Source organism: Cervus canadensis, chromosome 29, assembly GCF_019320065.1.
Source record: "Cervus canadensis isolate Bull #8, Minnesota chromosome 29, ASM1932006v1, whole genome shotgun sequence".
Taxonomy (NCBI): domain Eukaryota; kingdom Metazoa; phylum Chordata; class Mammalia; order Artiodactyla; family Cervidae; genus Cervus; species Cervus canadensis.
The window spans coordinates 25298573-25320811 of record NC_057414.1 but is presented as its reverse complement, the minus strand read 5'-3'; the positions used below and the strand labels follow the sequence as shown (position 1 = coordinate 25320811).

Here is a 22239-nt window from a genome sequence, read left to right as displayed (position 1 = left end):
TTCAGAAGGTTAAAGTTTTGTACCATATTTAAAGTGTGCAAGATATTTCAATCAATTAGAAGAGGACTTTCATGGCTCATCAAGTTAACTCTGACTCAATTTCTTCTTTAATTTTAACCAAGCCTTAATCATAGTTTTGAGAATTGTGTTTTTACTACATAGCTTCAATTTTCAAGTGGGTAATGGAGAACCACTGAAAGTGTTTGAACTAGGGAGGGACAGAGCTGTGATTTCAGACTTTATTCTAGCAGCATTATTCATGAACAAATAAGAGTGAATATTTGGCAAAATGTGAAAATAATAGGAGCCTCTATAGTTCAACATTACACTAGTTCAGTTTAATCATAAAGCCAGAAGTTGTATGGTGTCTGGGGACAGGTGGGTGTGGGTCACTGTCATTGTAGATGATGTGGTTTAGCATAAGAGAAGTTTTGGATGTATTCTGAAAGCTCTTAGATAAAGATAAGATGAAATTCAGAAGTATTCGTTGAATTCTTTCTGTGTACTCAGGAGTGTTCTTAGTTTCAGGATCCAAATAGTTAACAAGATAGAAGAAATGTTTGTCCTTATAGAATATACAGTTCATAGAAAAGCACAAATTAAAGGGGAAAAGTCTAATGAGTACAATGAAAGAGAATCTACTGAAATTTATGAGAACATGAGTAATAACACCTGACGTTAATTGACTCTCACATGCCAATACTGGCCCAACCATTTTACTTAGTTTTTTTTTTTTTCATTTGGTTAACACTACAGCTCAATGAAAGAGAAGCTATTTTTACATTCCTTATTTTACATAGGAGAATCAAGAGATTCAATAACTTGTCCAAAGTGTTATAGTGTGTAAAAGTGGAAGAAGGGAGGTAGGAAGGATTCACAGCACTCTCTCTAAGTCTATAACCCATACCCTTTTCTATGATGAGAAGAATTGATAACTTCAGTTATTTGAAATGTTACTAAAATGTTTCAGAAAATTAGGCAGCAGTAAAGTCTCCTGGTAGAAATTTCAGGAATACATTAAACATATAAACTATAGAAGGGATATACTAAATTGCAAATTATTTCAGAGACATCTCACAAAGAGAACAACTGAAATGAGTTGCTGTGACATTTGATGTGTTCAGATAAAGAAATAAAGAAACCTGGAAGTAGGTCTTTTCAGGAAATATGTCCATTTAGTAAATGTGAATAAATGTGGTAGCTTTCCCCTCAGAGGTGTTGATAATAAGGAGATGGTAATTCGCTTTGGATCTCCCTGAGGGATGTACAGTCCCCAGAGTAAAGCAAAAATGAAGAAGAGTGAGTCCCTAAGGGACTAAAAACAGATCAAGAACCAGAATCCATAATTTCCTTATTCCATATTGTGCATATAATCTACACCCTGGGGAGGAGACCAAGCAAGCTTCTAACCTGCCTTTCACCAAGTACATTACATCATTACACTCATGTAAGGATGATAATAAAAGGATTATTTTTCTTCTGTCTCATGAGAACACTGAAAATAAGAAAAATTACAGAAGCTCAGAGTGCTTTCAGGGCATAGGTGAATTAATGTCTAACTCCTCTCCCCTAAAATCAAACAGATTAAACCTGGAGAATGTGAAATAACATTCCCAGAATCAACAGGGTAAAGATATAGGGTAAGGGAGACAGTGCTGAAGTTTTAAGATCAAAGTTGGGTGAGTTTCTGAATTTAATTTACAATGCTTTTTCCTTGTTTTGTGATCAAAGTCCAGGGACCTATTATGTGTCCACTCTTTCTCATTATGTGCAGCTGAGACTCAAGTAAAACTACTAGAAGCATCTGTTGGAGAGGAGTCAGAGAATATTAGAGGGGCTCAAAGGACATATCAGTCAGGAAGTTTCCTCTAAATAGGTAGATCTCTCACTCTTCTTCCTTTATGATTTTTACTCTGTGACAAAGTTAATAACTTAATTTTCATAGACTCTGGTCCCCTCATCTTGATTTAGAAACAGTGCTCCTGGTTCCTGCCACATAAGGTCTAATCTGCATGAGAAGCCAGCGCCAGGTTGGTAGGGTCACTGCCTCCAGTTGTACTGGTGAGGGAAGAGTTCACAGGAATGAGGGAATGTTGGGAAGAGAGTAGAAGAGTTGCATCCTTGTCCATCCTTCTTTTCCCTGGGTTTTTCCAGAAGATATATTTGCATATGGTAGCTCTTGCCTTCCCTCTCTAGTATGATTGTGATGTCCTTTGCTATATTTAGCTTATAAAAACTCTACTTAGGTGAGTCCACATCACTCTGTATCCTGATAATGGAAAAGGCAGATTGTATGGGACCAGGTCAGGATAGTGTCAGGCATTCACAGTGTGTATTCTGTTTTGTAGAATGGGACACTGGATGAACTGAATTGTTCTCTAATGGAACCCTTTCTCCTGTATCCACAGATTCCTTTAGAGAAGAATGGCTCCTGGAAATGGGTCTTTTGTGACTCAGTTCATTTTGACGGGATTAACAGACCAACCAGATCTCCAGCTCCCCTTGTTCTTCCTGTTCCTAGGAGTGTATATGGTCACTGTGATGGGGAACTTGGGCTTGATAATCTTAATTTTACTAAATTCACATCTACACACCCCCATGTACTTTTTCATTTTTAATTTGTCCTTCATAGATCTCTGTTATTCTTCTGTGTTTACACCCAAAATGTTGATTAACTTCATATCAAAGAAGAATATTATCTCTTACATGGGGTGCATGACTCAGCTCTACTTCTTCTGTTTTTTTGTCATTTCTGAAATCTATGTGCTGACTTCAATGGCCTATGACCTCTATGTGGCCATCTGTAACCCACTCTTGTATAACATTGGCATGTCCCCTAAAGTGTGTTCCAGCCTTATGCTTGCTTCCTACTTGATGGCCTTTTCTGGTGCCATGGCTCACACTGGATGCATGCTGAGACTGACCTTCTGTGATGCAAACACCATCAACCATTATTTCTGTGACATCCACCCTCTGCTCCAGCTCTCCTGCACAAGTACCTTCATCAATGAGATGGTAGTTTTCTTCATGGCAGGCATCAATATAATTGTGCCCAGCATTGCCATCTTTGCCTCTTATGGCCTCATTTTCTCCAACATCTTTCATATCAGCTCCACAGAAGGCAGGTCCAAAGCCCTAAGCACCTGCAGTTCTCACATAATTGCTGTTTCTCTGTTCTTTGGGTCAATGTCATTTACGTATCTCAAACCATCTTCTGCTGGGTCTGTGGATGATAGAAGAATCTCTTCTGTCTTTTACACCAATGTGGTTGCTATGATGAACCCCTTAATCTACAGCTTTAGAAATAAAGATGTGAAAACAGCTCTGAGAAAAAGTATAAGTGGAATTCAGTTTTGATTAGCAACAGTGTCTTTTTGTGAAGATATTCAAAGTGTAGGAAGATATTCTTTTCAATTATAATAATTTTATTAGCATCTTTTTATGTTATTTTGTTTTTATCATATTGTAGAAATTTGAGACTTAACTTATTTATACTTATCATACAGGAACACTTCTCTCCTTATTCATCATTTGCATAATTTCCTTTTCTCACATGTTCCCATTTATTAGTACTATTAAAAAGACATTTACTATCTTATTTACTATTTATAACTGTGGTGTTGGAGAAGACTCTTGAGAGTCCCTTGGACTGCCAGGAGATCCAACCAGTCCATCCTAAAGGAGATCAGTCCTAGGTGTTCATTGGAAGGACTGATGTTGAAGCTGAAGCTCCAATACTTTGGCCACTTGATGCGAAGAACTGACTCATTTGAAAAGGCCCTGATGCTGGGAAAGATTGAAGGTGGGAGAAGAAGGGGACGACAGAGGATGAGATGGATGGATGGCATCACCGACTCAATGGACATGAGTTTGAGTAAACTTCGGGACTTGGTGATGGACAGGGAAGCCTGGCATGCTGCAGTCCCTGGAGTTGCAAAGAGTTGGACATGACTGAGCCACTGAACTGAACTGAACTTAGTATTTATGGGCTTCCCAGTTGGCTCATTGGTAAAGAATACGCCTGAGATTGCAGAAGATGCATTTTCAATACCTGGGTCAGGAAGATACTCTCGAGGAAGAAACAGCAACCCACTCCTGCATTCTTGCTTGGGACATCCCATGGACAAAGGACCCTGGGGGCTACTCTCCATGAGGTCACAAACACATATGACTTAGTGAATGAGCTTGCACATGTTACTATTTATTATAATATATTTTATTTTTTTATTATATTATGTTCTAGAAAACATTTTTCTCCATTAGTTTGAACTTCCCTTTCCCTCTGAAAATATAAGACTGGCCAACAAATGATCAAATCAGGGAAGATTAGTGTGATGTAATGTCACTGGGGATGTCTTATCTGCCAGTTGCCATTGGATGCATGAATCTCAGAGTGTTTCCTCTTTCCATCTTTCCAGGCTTCATTTAGCAAGAATCAGTTCAGTTCAGGTCAGTCACTCAGTCTTGTCTGATGCTTTGGGACCCCAGACTGTAACGCTTTTCATTCCTGAGGTGGAAGATCTCAAGACACTGTTAAGTATAACACACTTTGCATCTATAAACACTACATTATACTTCCTTTGACAAAGTACTTTTTTTACCTGCACTCAACGGTTTGTCAAAATATATTTATTATATGGATGGTGCAATAAAGCTCAGAGTAGTCATTGATGTATTTACAATCATATATGTTTTTGATGAAAAACTCTAGAATAAATTTAGGTTTCTGATGTTGTTTCTAATCTCCTTAGTATCCTTTGCTTCTATTTTAGTTCATTAATTTTGTTTAAGTAAACATGGCACAGAAAAAAACTATTCTAACTTGTAAGCTGACTGTGCTTTGTTTCACGGTGGTACATGAATTTCTCTCAGGGTGAGTATTGCTCTTTTATTTTATTGTTCTTTAAGAAGAGTTTGTCAGGGCGTTTTTTTGTTGTAGTTACTTATTGGAAAGATAATACCTCTTGGGCTAGTATACTGGGAGATGATTGGTCAAGTAAGAACGTTCTTTCTTTCACCAAATTAAAAACAAAAAACAAAATAGATTTGGAATGCTTGCAAGTGTTTGCAATTCAGAGAACAAGGCATGGGAGAGAAAGGAACCCAGAAATCTCTCCTGAGGCCAGACATCAGCAAACACATGGCCAATAAATAAGATGTCCCCTGTGCAGCGTGGTTGTGGGGCTTGGGTCCTGCATTTTAATTTGGAAGTTTATTCTGTTCCATCTGGTGAGATAAATATATCCGGTCCATAAAGTTTTTTTTCTAAACTTATAGTGCCCAGTGACCATACAGTAGTAGAATTAGGTGAACAAAGGTGAATAAGCTATGATCAGAACTGGGGGAAAAAAGACACTTTTTCATGACATAAAATGGTGAGTAGTAATTAAAGCTCAAATTAGAAGGAATCTAGAAAATATGATAAAAAACCTATACTTATGAGTCTCCTCCTTTTTCTGGACAGTCTTAGAAATATTATAAAGATCATTGGATTTATCTGGATAGCATAAAAACCGAAACTTTTGATATTAAAAAAAAACTAAACTCACAAATCTCTGTTCCTTTGGTGTAAACTTGGCACAACCAAATCACTCCTGCTTTTGTTGGCTTCTGTATGCTACTTCCTTATTAATTTTAAGGTATAAAACCATAAATCAATCTGCAGTTAGAACTATGATAATTTGAAAGAAACATTTTGTGGATATCTCAAGTTTAATAATGTGTTTTCTGGAATAGGTTATTGTATTTCTTTCTTTTTTTTTTTTTGAGAAAATAGGGAAAATGGTTAGTCTAAAATTCATAAGCCTTAAATGTGACAATTTCAACATTTTTAAAGGTAATTTTAATAATATTTTTTATTTTACTTGTTTTCTATTCTTCTCTCAAGAGTTAGATATTGTGAATTTAGCAATACTGGTATGTTTGCTTGTTTGCATTTTTATATGTTCAGCATTGACGTATGTTTTCTTTCTCCTTGCTGTATCCTTGACTTATGGTTTTAAATGACCACTCATACCACAGCCCCTGACCTCAATACAAATGTATGTGATTTTCACATGCCAAAGTCTATAGGTATACAAAATAGTTGACCTAGTTAGGTATTTTTCTCATTTACATATTATCCCTTTTTATAAACTTGTCTTCCTTATTGATAGAGAAGTGTATCTAAAGAAGTAAATAATAATTAAACTATTTGGGAACTGTTATATGCACTGCAGAAATGCATCCAATCTATTCTGAATTTTACCATTATTTGAGGTGCCAAAAATCTGTTAAAGCTGATCACAAGTCTTTCTTTTGAGAAACTTCAAAATAGAAGTTAAATTTGTCTCATCTTTAGAAAAAGTAAGTGCTCTTTCATATTAGATGTCATTCTGTCAAAGTATTGCAGAAAAAATGACTGAGCAACTAAACAACACAAGTGTTATAGTCAGTAATGGTGGCATAAGGAAAGTAAGATTCACAACAGTCTAACTCAATAGCACCTACTGTTTTCTATGATACGAAACTGATAACTTCAGTTACTGAAATTTTACAGAAAGTGACCCAACAGGTAGAAATTTCAGGTGTTTATTAAAGATATAAAATATAGAAGGGATATCTGTGCTGTGTGCTTAGTCGTGTCCGACTCTTGGAACCCCACAGACTGTAGCCTGCCAGGCTCCTCTGCCCATGGGATTCTCCAGGCAAGAATACTGAAGTGAGTTGCCATTTCCTTTTCCAGGGTCTCCTGCATTGCAAGCAGACTCTTTGCTGACTGAGCTATGAGGGAAGTCCCCCTAGAAGGAACATAGAGTATTGCAAATTATTTCAGAGATATCCTACAGAGAGAACAACTGAAATGAGTTATTTCAACATTTGAAAAAATTTAGATAAAGAAATAAGGAAACTTGAAAGTAGGACCCTTGGAGAAAATACATTCACTCAAGAAATGGACAAAAAAGGGAATGAAGCAATGCAGTAGCTTTCCCTTTGGATGTGAAGATGAGGGAGATGGGAATTTACTTTGATCCACCTGAGGGATGTGCAATCCCTAGAGTAAAGTGAAAATGGTTAAAAGAGTGAGTCCCTAAGGAACTAAAGACAGATCATGAACCATGTATGTAATTTCCTTCTTTTTTTTTTTTTTTAAATATGATCTACTCCCTGGGGAATTGTTGGGGCAAACCCCCAGTCTGTTTTTAACCATGAGCATTACATCATTACACTCATATTAAATCTTCTGTGTCTAATCAAGTTGTGAGTGTGATGATAAAATGCTTTATTTTCCTCTACCTCTTGAGGCAACTGAAAATAACCAGAAATTATGGTAGTTCATAAAGTTTTTGAGGGCATATGTCAATGCTGTCTCATTTTAGAGTCAAAGGAATCAAGCCTCAAGAACCTGACATTACATTTCCAGTACCAACAAGGTGAAGACTAATGATAAGGGAGACAGCCCCAAGGTTTTCTGACCTAAGGAAGGTGAGTTTCTGAATTCATCTTACATGCTGAATTCCATTTATAATACTTATTCTTTGTTCTGAGATGAAAATCCAGGGTCCATTGTTTCTCATTTTGTGTGGTTCTGGAAGCCAAGTGAAACTAGTAGATGAATCTGTTGGAGAGGAGTCAGAGAATGTTCAGAAACACAAGGGGGCTCAAAGGGCATATCAGTCAGGAAGTTTCTTTTAAGTAGGTGCAACTCTCACCCTTCTGCCTTTATACTCTGTGACAGGTGGAGTAACTTAACTTATAGATTCTGGTCCCTTCATTTTGGATTAGAAGGTATGTTTTTGATTTGGACCATGTCACAGCTAATCTGCCTTAGAAGCCAGTGCCAGGTTGCTAGGATCACTGCCTCCAGTTATACTAGTGAGGGAAGAGTTCAAATGAGGAAATGTAGAGATGACAGTAGAACAATTGTATCCTAATCCATCTCTCTTCCCGTTGGATTTTCCAGCAGGAATGCTTGCATATGGTAGGACTGGCTTTCCCTCTGTAGGCTGTTTGTGATGTGCTTTGCTATATTTAACTTGTAACAGCTCTAATACAGGGCAAGTCCACATCACTCTGTATTGTGACAATGGTGAAGTCAGATTCTTTTTTTTTTCCCATTTATTTTTATTAGTTGGAAGCTAATTACTTTACAATATTGTAGTGGTTTTTGCCATACATTGACATGAATCAGCCATGGATTTACATGTGCTCCCCATCCCGATCCCCCCTCCCGCCTCCCTCCCCACCCCATCCCTCTGGGTCTTCCCAGTGCACCAGCCCCGAGCACTTGTCTCATGCATCCAACCTGGGCTGGTGATCTGTTTCACCCTTGATAATATACATGAACAGCATCAAAACATGTATATTATCAAGGGTAAAGTCAGATTCTATGCGACCAGATTGGTATAGTGTCAGATATTCCCAGTGTGTATACTCTTGTGCTGTGCTTCCCTGGGACTCAGTGGTAAAGAACACTCCTGCTAATGCAGCAGATGTGGTTTGATCCCAGGGTTGGGAAGAACCTCTGGTAAATGAAATGGCAATCCACTCCAATATTCTTGCTTGGAAAATTCCACGGACAGAGGAACATTGTGGGCTACAGTCCATGGGGTCCCAAAAGAGTTGGACACAACTTAGTGACTAAACAAGAAAAATTGATCTCTTTTATAGGTGAGACACTGTGGAAGAGCTGGGTTGTTCTCTAATGGAACCCTTTTCTCTTCTATCCACAGATTCCCTTAGAGAAGAATGACTCCTGGAAATGACTCTTTCGTGACTGAATTCATTCTGTTGGGATTAACAGACCAACCGGATCTCCAACTCCCTCTGTTCTTCCTGTTTCTAGGAATGTATATGGTCACTGTGCTAGGAAATTTAGGATTGATAATCCTAATTGCACTGAATTCACATCTGCACACCCCCATGTACTTTTTCCTTTTTAATTTGTCCTTCATAGATCTCTGTTATTCTTCTGTATTTACACCCAAAATGCTGATTAACTTCTTATCAAAGAAGAATATTATTTCTTATATGGGGTGCATGATCCAGCTCTACTTCTTCTGTTTTTTTGTCATCTCTGAATGCTATGTGTTGACATCAATGGCCTATGATCGCTATGTGGCCATCTGTAACCCACTCTTGTATAATGCTGCCATGTCCCCTAAAGTGTGTTCCAGCCTTATGCTTGCTTCCTACTTGATGGCCTTTTCTGGTGCCATGGCTCACACTGGATGCATGCTGAGGCTGACCTTCTGTGATGCAAACACCATCAACCATTATTTTTGTGATGTCCACCCTTTGCTCCAGCTCTCCTGCACAAGTACCTATGTCAATGAGCTTGTAGTTTTCATTGTGGTGGGCATCAACATCATTATGCCCAGTTTCACAATCTTTGTCTCTTATTGTCTCATCCTCACCAACATCCTCCAAATCAAGTCCACAGAGGGCAGGTCCAAAGCCCTCAGCACCTGCAGTTCCCACATCATTGCTATTTCTCTGTTCTTTGGATCAAGTGCATTTATGTATCTCAAACCATCTTCTGCTGGGTCTATGGATGAGGAAAAAGTCTCTTCTGTCTTTTACACCAATGTGGTTTCTATGATGAACCCCTTAATCTATAGCTTGAGAAACAAAGATGTGAAAACTGCTCTGAGAAAAACACTGAGTAGCAAATAATTTTGAATAGATAGAGTATCTCTCTGTGCAGTTGGGCACAGGAAAGTTTCTGTGTTTAATCATAGTAACTTTGTTGACAATCTTCTTATTTCTTTTTCACCATGTGAAAGGATATCTGAGTCATCTCACAATTTATTTCCACTTTTTTAGAATCAGTCTCTCTTTTCTTACCACTAACACAATTTCCTTTCCTCACTTCCTCATATTTATTAATACTCTTCAGAAAAATGTATTTAATCTGTTTTTCTTTATCAGTTTGAAGTTTTTCACCTGTTGAAATAGAAGACTGTTCTACTGATGATCAAACTGGGGAACAATAGGTTGACGTGGTGTCTTTATGGTTGTCTTATTTGCCATCTGCCATTGGAAGCATGAATCAGACAATGTTTTCTCTTCTCTTCCTTCCAGTTTTCCCTGAGAAAGAGTATATTTCATTTAATCCCTGAGATACAAGGTTTCATAATGACTGTTCATTATAAACCATTTTGCTTTTGTTAACAGTGTACATTTTGCTTTCTTAAAAAAGATTTTTCTTACTTTTCCACAGCCAGTCCTGCACATAACAGATTATAAGCATATACTGCCTGGATGCGAAAGTGTGACTCAGAGTGGTTTTTGCTTTATTTATAGTTGCATATCTTTTAATGAAAACTTCTAGACTAAATTCAGTTTTATGATTTAAAGTCTACTATTCTCGGTATACTTGCTTCTACTTTTTCTCATTATTTTTGTTTCAGTAAATATGGTAAAGAAGAAAATATTCTAATTTGAAATTTGACTGTGCTTTGTCCCTGGGTGGTACGTGAATTTTTCTCAGAATGGGTATTTATTTTTAGTTTTTTTAGTTTATGAAAATAATTATTTTGTTCTTGTCATTGTTGGGAAATAGCAGGCCTTATGAACCTGAATACTAGGGAGATGACTGTCTTAAGTAAGGATATTTTTTCTTCCCAAAAATTAAGGAAAAAAAAAAAAAGGAACATTTGCAGGTATTTGCAGTTTAAGGAAAAGGGCTTGGGAGATTAAAGAGTCCAGAATCCTGGCATGAGGTCAAGGTTCAACAAGCCACATCACCAATAAATAAGTGATTTCTTGTGGTGATTTCTCATGAGGCTTAGGAAATGCCTTTAAATATATTTTATTTTAAACTATTCCATCTAGAACATTAAATATTTAGTCCATAAAGCTTTCGTAAGCTAATGATGCAGAGCGACTATATGATAGTAGTATTGTTTGAATTGAAGGTAGAAAAGTGGCTATATGTGAGGAGAAAATTAGAGAACTTTTTTTTTTTCTGAAGATAAAATAACTGTTAGTGATTAAAACAAATTAGGGATAAGGAAACTAGGAAATAAATTTTTGAAAATAAAAGCCTCTTTTTATGATTCTCCTCTTTTTTTCTAGAAGACTTAGAAATATGAAGATCACAGGATTTCGATGGGTAGGATGAAAACTTATTTGATAATTAAAAAACTAAATGATTCAACCTCCAACACTGTGTTTAACCTGGGCAAGACTAAATCATTTCTCCTTTTGTTGGCTACTTCCTCTTGGATTTTAAAGTATAAATCTTCAAATTGCTGTTAGAGAATGATAGTTTGAAAAATACATTTGGTGACTAACTCAAGTTATGACTTTTCTCAAATAGGACATTGGATTACTTTCCTTTTGAGAAAATATGGGGAAATGAACACTCTAAAATGCTTAAACAACTCTTGTGCAGAGTCACTCAAGTTGTGTCCTACTCTTTATGACCCCGTGGACTGTAGCCCACCAGACTCCTTTGCCCTTGGAATCTTCCAGGCAAGAATACTGGAGTGGGTTGCCATGGGTTTGTTGTACATGGCCTTTATTATACTAAGATGCACCCCTAGGCCTTGTTTCTGTACTGTAGTGATTATCACTTTCGCTTCACATGACAAAGGTCCCTGGATCAAAATCAGGTGGAAACAGACTTTCAGAAGTCTAAGGGTCTCTGTTAGTCGCTAATTACTATGGGCTTCCCTGGTGGCACAGTGGTAAAGAATCTGCCTGCAATGCAGGGGACCCAATTTCAACCCTTGGGTTGGAAAGATCCCCTGGAGAAGGAAATGACAACCCACTCCAGTATTCTTGCCTGGAGAATCCCATGGACCAAGAAGCCTGGTGGGCTACAGTTCATAGTGACACAAAGAGTTGGACATGACTGAAGTGACTTAGCACACATGCACATATATCCTCTATGCCCAATTTCTGAAGAATTATCATAAATTGGTGCTGAATTTTGTCAAAAGTTTATTGTACATCTATTGAGATGATCATATTGTTTTTATTCTTCAGTTTGATGTGGTGTATCACATTGATTGATTTGTGATTGTTGAACAATCCTTGCATTTCTCAAATTAATCCCACTTGCTCATGGTGTATGATCTTTTTAAAGTATTGTTGGATTCAGATCGCTAGGATTTTGTTGAGGAATTCTGCATCTGTTTTTCATCAATGGTATTGGCCTATAATTTTCTTTTTTGTGCTATCTTTGTCTGGCTTTGGTATCAGGTCCTGGTGGTCTCATAGAATGGGTTTGAAAGTTTTCCTTCCTCTGTAATTTTTTGGGAACAGTTTCAGGAGGTTATGTATTAACTCTTCTCTAAGTGTTTGATAGCATACACCTGTGAAGTCATCAGGTCCTGGGCTTTTGTTTATTGGGAGTTTTTAAATCACAACTTCAATTTCAGTGCTTGTGATTTGTCTGGTCATATTTCTATTTTTTCCTGGTTCAGTATTGGGAGACTGTGCTTTTCTAAGAATTTGTCCAGTTCTTCAGGTTGTCCATTTTATTGGCACAAAGTTGCTCATAGTAATCTCTTCTGATCCTTCGTATTTCTATGGAGTCATTTGTAACTTTTTCTTTTTCATTTTTAATTTTATTAATTTGAGTCCCCTCCCTTTTTTCTTGTTTAGTTTGGCGAAAGGTTTATTAATTTTGTTTATCTTTTCAAAGAAACATCTTTTCTTTTCATTGATCTTTGCAATTGTTTTCTTTGTCTACTGCATTTATTTCTGCTCTGATCTCTTTGATTTCTTTACTTCTACTCACTTTAGGTTGAGTATTACTTCACACCTGCCAGAATGGCTATCATCAAAAAGTCCACTAAGAATAAATTCTGGAGAGGGAGTTGAGAGAAAGGAACCCTTCTACACTGCTGGTGGGAATGTAAATTTATACAGCCACTATGGAGAACAGTATGGTGGTTCTTTAAAAGACTAAAAATAGAGGTACCTTATGACCCTGCAATCCCACCCCAGAGCATATATCTGGAGAAAAACATGATCTGAAAGGATCAACAAGCACCCCAATGTTCATTGAAGCACTATAGCCAACACAGTAGGCAAGACGTGGAAGCGATCTAAATGTCCATTGACAGAGGGATGGATGAAGAAGTTGTGGTGCCTATGTAGAGTGGAATATTACTTAGACATTAAAAAGAATGAAATAGTATGATTTACAGCAACACAGATGGACCTAGAGATTGTCATACTGAGTGAAGTATGTCAAACAGAGAAAGGGAGATATCTTTTGACATCCCTTATATTTGGATTCTAAAAAGTAATAATACAAATGAACTTACTTACAAAGTGAACTTACTTACAAAACATAAAGAGACTCACAGAGGAAGGATGGGAAGAAACTGCTAGTGAGTTTAGAATGGACATGTACATGCTGCTATATTTATTTTTATATTTATTTATTTATTTTAATTGGAGGCTAATTACTTTACAATATTGTAGTGGTTTTTGCCATACATTCACATGAATCAGCCATGGGTGTACATGTGTTCCCCATCCTGAAGCCCCTTCCCACCCCCTTCCCCATCCCATCCCTCAGGGTCATCTCAGTGCACCAGCCCTGAGCACCCTGTCTCATGCATCAAACCTGGACTGACAATCTATTTCACATATGGTAATATACAAGTTTCAATGCTATTCTCTCAAATCATCCCACCTTCGCCATCTCCCAGAGTCCAAAAGTGTGATCTTTACATCTATGTCTCTTTTACTGTCTCATATATATGGTAAAAAATGGATAACCAACAAGGTTGTATGGTATACCACAGGGAGCTCTACTTAATGTTATGTGACAGCTTGGATGGGAGAGGAGTTTGGGGATGGATACATGTATGTATATGGCTGAGTCCTTTCACTGTCAACTGAAACTATCACACTATTGTTAATGAGCTATACCCCAATAGATAATAAAAAAGTTTAAATTTTAAAAATAGAATTGCTTTCCTTACCTATTAACATTCCTCCAAAGAGCTCAAAGTCTCAGAGCGAGATAAGAGGACATAAAAGTATATTGCTAAATAATTACCAATTTGTTCTCCTATAGGACCACAAAGATTTCTGCAATTAAAAGCATTAGACATATATTGCAAGGATCTTAATCTGATTTTTAAAGTTTTTCTTAGTAGCCATCATTTGGGAAATTCCCTAAAGCAATTTTTTGCTTTTAATTATTTCAAGTCTTATCCAAGACTTAAAATTCCCACCAATGGGAGCTGATTACTCAGATTATCTTGAAAACATTTTAAAGCGTTTCCTATACATTACCAGATGATAAAATCCCCGTTCTCTGACAAAGATCTACTCAGAGACAAATAACGTTCTTCCTTAACAACAGGGAGAGTTATCAGAGATTGATTTTTCACACTGTGGTAGTTTTGATTCAGAAGAATATTATTACTTTCAGGACAGATGACATTTGTAAGAAGGTTCTCTTTTCCCCTTTAGGAAAAAGACCATTAGCCCCAATGTTCTTTTTTCTCATCTATCATCTATTGAGAAAGGCAGGAACTTATAAGTTCCTGAGAAAGGCATAAACTTATGATGCACAGTGACCATGTAATAGTAGTGTTTTGGAGAATGAAGACAGAAAAATTGTGGCTATATATGAGGAAGAAGTTAGAGAGGACATTTTTTCCGAAGTGATTAGCAATTAATTAAGTAATTAAATTGAGTAATTAAAATTCAAATTATGGATAAAGATCTTAAAAAAAAAAGAAATGTTGAAAAATAAAAGCCTATTTTTCTGATTCTCTTGTTTGTTCTGGAACACCCTGGAAATATTATGGAGAAAATAAGATTTTTATGGATAAGATAAAAACTTAAGTTATTTGATAATAAAAAAAATTAAACCCACCAACCTCCAACCCTGTGGCTGTGACCTAGACACATTTAAATAATTCCTGATTTTGTTGGCTTCCATATGCTACTACCTCATGGATTTTAAGGTGCAAAGTCCTCAAACTGCTCTTATAGCAATGATAATTTGAATGAAACATTTGGTGAATAAATTAAGTTATGACAGTGTCTTCTCTGAAATAGGATGTTGAGTTATTTTTTGAGAAAATAAGGGGAAGATAATACTGGAATGTTTGCTTTTTGGATGTTTGGCATTTACTGAGAGGTTTAACTTCTTGTTAAAACTTCGTTTTATGGTTTAAAATGACCACTCATATCACATTCCTGATCTCAAACATGTATGATTTTCACTTAACAAGTTGTATTTATATATTGTAGTTGATCCAGGTTTGTGTTTCTTTTATTTATTTACTGTCCCCTTTCATAGCATTGTTTTTTTTTTTAATTGAGAGAAATGTATTAAAATAAATAAACAATAATTACACTATTTGGGAGCCTTTATAGGCATTGCATAATTGCTTCCACTCTGTTGTGTATTTTATAATTATTTGAGCTGTTCAGAAGATAAAGAATCTGCTGGCAATGCAGGATACACAGGAAACAGGTTTGATCCCGGAGTCGGGAAGATCCCCTGGAGGAGGAAATGCAAACCCATGCCAGTATTCTTGCCTGGAGAATCCCATGGACAGAAGAGCTCGGCAGGCTACAGTCCAATGGGTTGCAAAGAGTCAAACATGACTAAGAAGGTGTTCATTCATAGGAATTGCCCAAAATGTGTTAATACTGGTCAAAACCTATCATGTAAGAAACCTCTAAAAAAATTAAAATTGTTTTATTTTTAGAAAAAATTAACTTTCTTTCAAATCAGGTTTTTATTCTTTCAGATTATTTTGGAAAAAACTTAAAAGTTCAAATATTACTTGTAAATGTTATGTCTGGAAATGTTTTAAAGGAAGCAACCTAAGTATAACTTATTGTTAGCAACTCAAACTCTGTGTCCCCACCACTAAAAGGAGGGGAATGAAATTATGGTGTTTACATGTATGACATAAAGTTATCCTTCGTATTGTTTGCTTTTTTTGTGTTATGCACTGAAGAAGCTATAAGAGAAAGGATAATTCTATTAAAGTTGTTCAGCTAAGTGTTAAATAGGCAAGCCATGAGTGTCTTCCATGCCTGTGTAATAGGAAGGCTATTTTTAGAATCCAATCTGGAAGGATGGACCTTGTGGACAATAACAGAAAGTGGTCCTCTTAGTTAAACCTTAAAGAAAATTCTTCAACTTTATTGAACTCCATTTTCCACTCTTCTTCACAGAGCCTCCCTACACACAAAGACACACACACACACACACACACCACCAGGCATGGTGTCTTTAAGTATTGCATTTTATGAAATCACTGCCTAACATCCACTGCATGGTATGCAACCCACTTTTCATCCTAGGCAAATTTGGGTAATGTTTCCAGGTTCCAAGTCCTGAGAGGAAGGGTTGAGCAGGAAATATTTACTGAATTTAGGAAGAATAAATATAGTTATTGCTTTAACTATTCACTTATTTATGTTAAAACAAAATGAAACATGACACATATTTTATACCTAAGGGGCCTAGCAATAGGTAACAATGTGTTGTATGTCAGGATCATAAACAAGGAAATGGAAGCAGTAGTTATAATGTTAGATTTTTATAATGCAACATAGTAGATTAACATCTTATTTTGGGGTAGTTTTCAAAATAGATCTTCCATGGTTGCAATTATTCCTGAAAATTGATTATATCAGCAAATGTCCATACTGGAGACAGAAGTGGTATTCTTCCATCAGTCTGACACAGTTGCTGTTTTCCCCACTTTTGAGATATTTCATTGTATACTCATTTTACTGTCAGATGAAGTAAGTGGATTATATGCAGGGCTTTTCTGTACAAAATATGTACATTTGCATGTTAAAATTACTCTCTTATGTGGGGAAGTTTTACATTTTGAGGCTGGGATTTCCAGGTCCCTCAGTGAGTGGTAAGTTGATGGGATCACCTTGGTTGTTTAAAGTCCCTCTGACATCACATTGAATTAACCCAGTTCAAATATTAATAAAGAGAACATATATACACCAGACACAGTGACTTCAAATATTGTATTTTATGAAATCACTGCTTAAAATCTACTGCATGGCATGCAACCCATTTTTCATCTTTGTGGGCACATTCAGGTAATGTTTTCAGGTTCCTGGTCTTGAGTGGAAGGGCTGAGCAGGAACTATTTTAAAAAGATGTTGCAGTTTACTCTGCACTGTTGCATCTGTCAGTATAGGTGTTTTCAGAGGAAAACCTTGAGGTACATAGGAAGGGGAACCAAGTTCCCATCTCATAGGTGTTAAAATTGATTCTCAGGGATATGCATGGCTTGTTCTAAATCACAATTAATAAATGATACAGCTAAGACTAAGTCTTGGGTGTTTAGATTCTAAATTTCTCAGGGTTTTTTGAAATCATTATTCAAAAATTTCCATACTTTCAAAAATCAGTGCAACATGAAGAACAATTTTAGTGAATAAAAATGCCTCTAAACATGATAGACATACTCATATATGAAAAACAGCCAGAAACTATCTTTTATATTTCATATTCAACATCTTTATTGCCTAATTTAGAATGTGTAAATACATGCTTATTTGATACTGTTCTCTGCAATAAATGAAAAACACAGAAATGTAGTCTATAGTATTCATTATTGACATAGTGCTTATCCAGGTACAGCTCAGCACTAAGCTCATATTTTCAACATCTTATTTAGTCTTCACAACAGAGGCACCAATGAAATTAACCCAGTGTATTACAGCTCCACTTAAAGTAAACATTAAAGTATTCCATAAACAAAGAGTAAGAAGAAAGTCTTAAGTCTATAGTAACAATGTTTTGAGTACACAGTGAAAGAGAACCACTGTATAAAGTTCAATATTACAGAACAATACAGACTAGATCAGGGCAGAGACAATTCTCTTTACCAACCTGATGAAGAATTTCCATTAGCGTCTGTAGGAGAAAGAAAGACCATATGTAGCTCCATTTGATGGAATTTTAGTATTACATGTATCATAATGCTTAGGTTAATGATGTAGTACAAAGCATACAGTTCCAATTTCATGTTATAAAATTTCATTTTCTGAATCCTTACTTTCTTTTAAAATAGTTACTTAAGGAACTTCATTGGCATTTTTTGACATCTAAAATGCAAAGAATTTGAAAACAGAGGAATATGGAAATACTTAGATATGGAGAAAAAGACTACTTCAAGCACCAGTAGTTTTATCAAAAGTGAAAATTAAATCAGAATCAGGAATAAAATTGAATTTCTCATTCAGAGATGATTCAGAAGTAAGTAACTTTGTGTTGATTCTCAGTGTATTGTGTCAGAGTAGCTTATACCTCATCTGCCTCACCTATTTCTGAGTCTGAAAATGAAATTCCACTATATTCAGTTAATTAGAGTGTGAATAACTAGTTTGTGTATATTCATGATCTTTGTGTATATTTATATGGCAGTTATCATGGGTTTAATCATTCTACATATAGGTGACAGTATTGAAAATTTGGCATGAAGTCAGAATAAATTGTTTGACTTATAAAAGCAATGGTGAAATGTGAGGATGAAAAATTGGTGAAATAAAAATATGATAGTTTTTGCTAATAATAATAAAGATAAATGACTCAAAAAGATTAAACCTAGAATGTGAATATTATACAAAATAAGGGCCAAGAAAAATTGCTAACTTGCCACTGACACTGGGATTAAAATACGTGATATAATTCACATTATTCTGACAGAATTCAGCCTTAAAAATATGGGTTAAATTTTCCAACTAATAAAGTTTGCAGAAACTGAGATTCAGTGTTTTTTGTGAATTTAATTTTTGTTTCAGTGGTTACTAATAATATTGATCATCTCTTATTGGCCTTTTGTATATATTCTTTGGAGCAATATCTATTAAAATTATTGTCCCATTTAAAAATTGCTCTCAATCTAAGAATAAATTATCAATTATAAATATATTTGTACCTAACATAGGAGCACTTAAATGCATAGAGCAAATATTGACAAACATAAAGGAAGAAATTGACATACTAATAACAGGGTATTTACCATATGATTTATATCAATTGACATTTCATCCAGACAGAAACTCAGTGAGTTTCTGTCTTTAAGTGACACGTTAAATTAGTTGGATTATACACACTCACACATATAACATTTGATTCATAAGCTGCAGAATAGAGATTCTTTTCAATAGCATATGGAACATTGTCCAGGATAGATCACATACTATGGCCCACCAAAACAACATGAGACTAGAAATCAAATACAAGAAAAATCCTCTAAAGAACACAAACATGTGAAGGATAAACAACTAGCTACTAAAAAACCAGTGTGTTGGTCCTTTAATGGACCGGAACCTGGTGGTCTGGAGCCGAGGATGAGAAAGTGAAAGAAGGAAAGAGGCTAATATTCCCTGGGTTACACAGCCTGCTTCCGCACTCCAGGGAATCAGCCAGAAATAGAGAGAGAGAGAGAGAGAGAGAGAGAGAGAAGAAAGACAGACAGACACAGGGACCAAAGCTCTGATGGAGCAAAGGTGTTTTAATCTACGTGGTGTGTGCATATATACTGTCTTACAAGGTAGTTATTCTCAGCAAAGATAAAGATTAAAATTCCAGACTTACAAAACATAAGAGGATCCCTATCAAAGAGAGAGTTGCAAACAATCACCTTTTACCACATGGCTCATAAAAAGGAAGAGGGTACTTATCACTAATGAGAAATGCCTGGATTCCTCAGCCCCGGGAAAGGCCTGCCTCACCTTTTAATTCCTGAATATTCAGGAATCAATAAGGGCCAGAGGGTCCCTGACAGATCCAAAACAGCACACAGGAAGCCTCTTGTTAAATGCTTCCTGACACCAGCGGGTCACTAAAGAAATTTGAAAATAGCTAACAAGAAACAAAAATACAAGCACAACTAGGCGAAGTCTATTGGACACAATAAAAACAGTTCTTAGAGGAAAGTTCATAGCAGTAGAAGCCTACCTCACAAAACAAGAAAAATCTCTAATTCCTTTAGGTTTAAGGGATTAGAAAAGAATTAGAAAAAGAACTAACAAAACCTAAAGTTAATCAGAAAAAAAAAAGTAAATCATAATGATTAGTACAGAAATAAATAGAATTGGGGCTACCCTGGTGGTCCAGTGGTAAGGGGTCCAATTTCAATTCTGGGGACACTAGTTTGATCCCTGGTCTGGGAAAATTGAGAGCTGTGTACCTGAGGAGGGCATGAAAGCTCCGCACTCCTTCTGGAAACCTTTCCCTATTCACCTCTTCTATCTGGATTTTCAACTGTATCCTGTATCAGATCATTTTATAATAAACTGGTAAACATGAGCAAAGTTTCCCTGAGCTACTCTAGTTGATCAATTGAACTTGAGGAGGGGGCAATGGGAGGCATTCTGGGAATTTATCCCATTAAAATAAAAGTACTGGATTATCAAGTGCATGTACAAAGTTGATTATTTTAGCATTGCTGTTGGTTAGAAATTATGAATTTCTATCAGTGGGGAGTGGTTCTGTTAGGTAGTTAGAATAGGGAAAAGGAGTCCAAAATGGCAGTGGCTAAAAGACCTGGAAGGGGAAAGCCTGCGAAAATAGAGCAAAGGAAGGTCCGAGGACCCGGAGTGAGAACCTCAGGTAAAACAAACAACGCTCCTGCCTAGGCCCAATTTACATAAGACAGGCCCAGGAACAGAGAAACATATAAAAAGAGGAGCCAAAGCTCTCCACCCGCCCCCCCTCCGGCCCCCGCGCGATGGGGAGCTCTTCTCTTCACGTCTTTGGATCGATGTGCGCTCACGCCTCAAACATGGATTTTCCTGCTATCATATAAATAAATAGAGCTGTAACACTGAGCTGTAACACTGATTTATTTAAGAGCTACAACATGGTCTGTCCTCCGAGAGCTGTGACCCGCCGAGGGGTCTTCAACGTCCGTCACTCCAAATTTTTGTTGTGACAGACAAAGAACGGAGGAGCATACACTTACGTGACAGTTCAATGCATTCTGGTATATCCACACCATAGAATTTTGGAGAGATTTTAGTAAAGTTCTCTTCAATGAAAAAAGGAAAATGTCAAAAATATGTAGTTTGTAATCAGTTGTAAAGTCTATACTTGTAATGTTTTACATCAGCAAATAGGAAAATATAGGAAAATGTTCTTGATTATAAGCATGGATAACAGGGTGATTGATAGAGGGGAGATAATATGTGGGGGAAAGACAGTGCTAAGGAGAAAGGAAAAGGAAGTGATGTGCTCTAAAAATATATAGTATGAATCATATGATCATTTGTGTCATAATGTTAGAAACACATATGTGTGGGAAGATGTGTATGTACATGTCATATTTTTACAGCTTTTAAAAATATCATTAGCTATGTGCTAGCAATTGTACCTAAAGTTCAAAGAAATGCTAGGAGAAAGAGGAGAGAAGAGAAAATATTTCTACCTGGAGGAATGTGCAATCACTAATGTGAATTTTTGAGTAGAATATTGAATTTCCAAAGATATCAGTGTTAAATTATCTTCACACATGCATTAACAATTTTTAAAACTGTATTTCCTCTATGCAGAGGTTCCTGGGAAAGCCTCTTAATCAGACCCCTGAGACGTTGAAGCTCAGAATAAAATAATGTACATGATGCTAGTATTAATATGCTGAAAACAAATAGGGCTTTTTGGATTTCTTTTTGTGGTTTGATGATCACTTCTGGGCAAAACCTTAATTAAAAATCATGATCTTCATCTGACTGACTCTCACAGCAAGAGAAATGCTGAGGTATAAATGCTCAGAGACCCTCCACAGGGATGGAGGAGACAAGTGAGTTCAGTTCTGCTGCCTCCTACAGCAGAAGAGCGTTCACTCTTTGGAGAGCCGTGGTGGAGAGGAAACCACAAGAACAGTTCTGATGCCTGTAGACAAAGAGTGAGCATTGAATCCTTTTTGTTTTTATGTCTTTCACAACCCATAGTTTTTAGTAAGTAACAGATTTTTCTGCTTCCCCCAGTTTTGGCCCTGAGGTAGAGATGACTAATGGATCTGTGGGGGAGGAAAGTAGAAATTGAAGATAGTGCTGAGATCAGAGTGTTTGCAGTGTTTCTACTTTGTGCCCTTTAGGGAATTTCTTGTGCAGCAGACCCAGGTTCTAAGCCTGACTTAATGACTTCCTTATTGTGTCTGCTCTGAGAAGCCAAAGGTTCTCTCCTTGTCTCTGTTTTCCCAACTCTGCTGTGGACATGTGATTATGATCACCCCCTACACAGTGTCCAGCCTGGATTGGTAGCTAGCACAGGGTAGATGAAGT

The 22239-nt window shown here is 36.6% G+C and overlaps 2 protein-coding genes across 2 annotated transcripts; both read left to right on the top strand.

Annotated features, from left to right (window-relative positions):
• Positions 1–2424: 2424 nt before the first annotated feature.
• Positions 2425–3357, top strand: LOC122430993 (olfactory receptor 8B3-like). The gene has a single exon (XM_043452004.1). The coding sequence runs from the start codon at positions 2425–2427 to the stop codon at positions 3355–3357; it is 933 nt and encodes a 310-aa protein (XP_043307939.1).
• A 5370-nt stretch (positions 3358–8727) lies between these two features.
• LOC122430914 (olfactory receptor 8B3-like) lies at positions 8728–9654 on the top strand. Its single transcript, XM_043451860.1, has one exon. It carries the CDS (start codon positions 8728–8730, stop codon positions 9652–9654), a length of 927 nt encoding a protein of 308 aa, XP_043307795.1.
• Positions 9655–22239: the final 12585 nt, after the last annotated feature.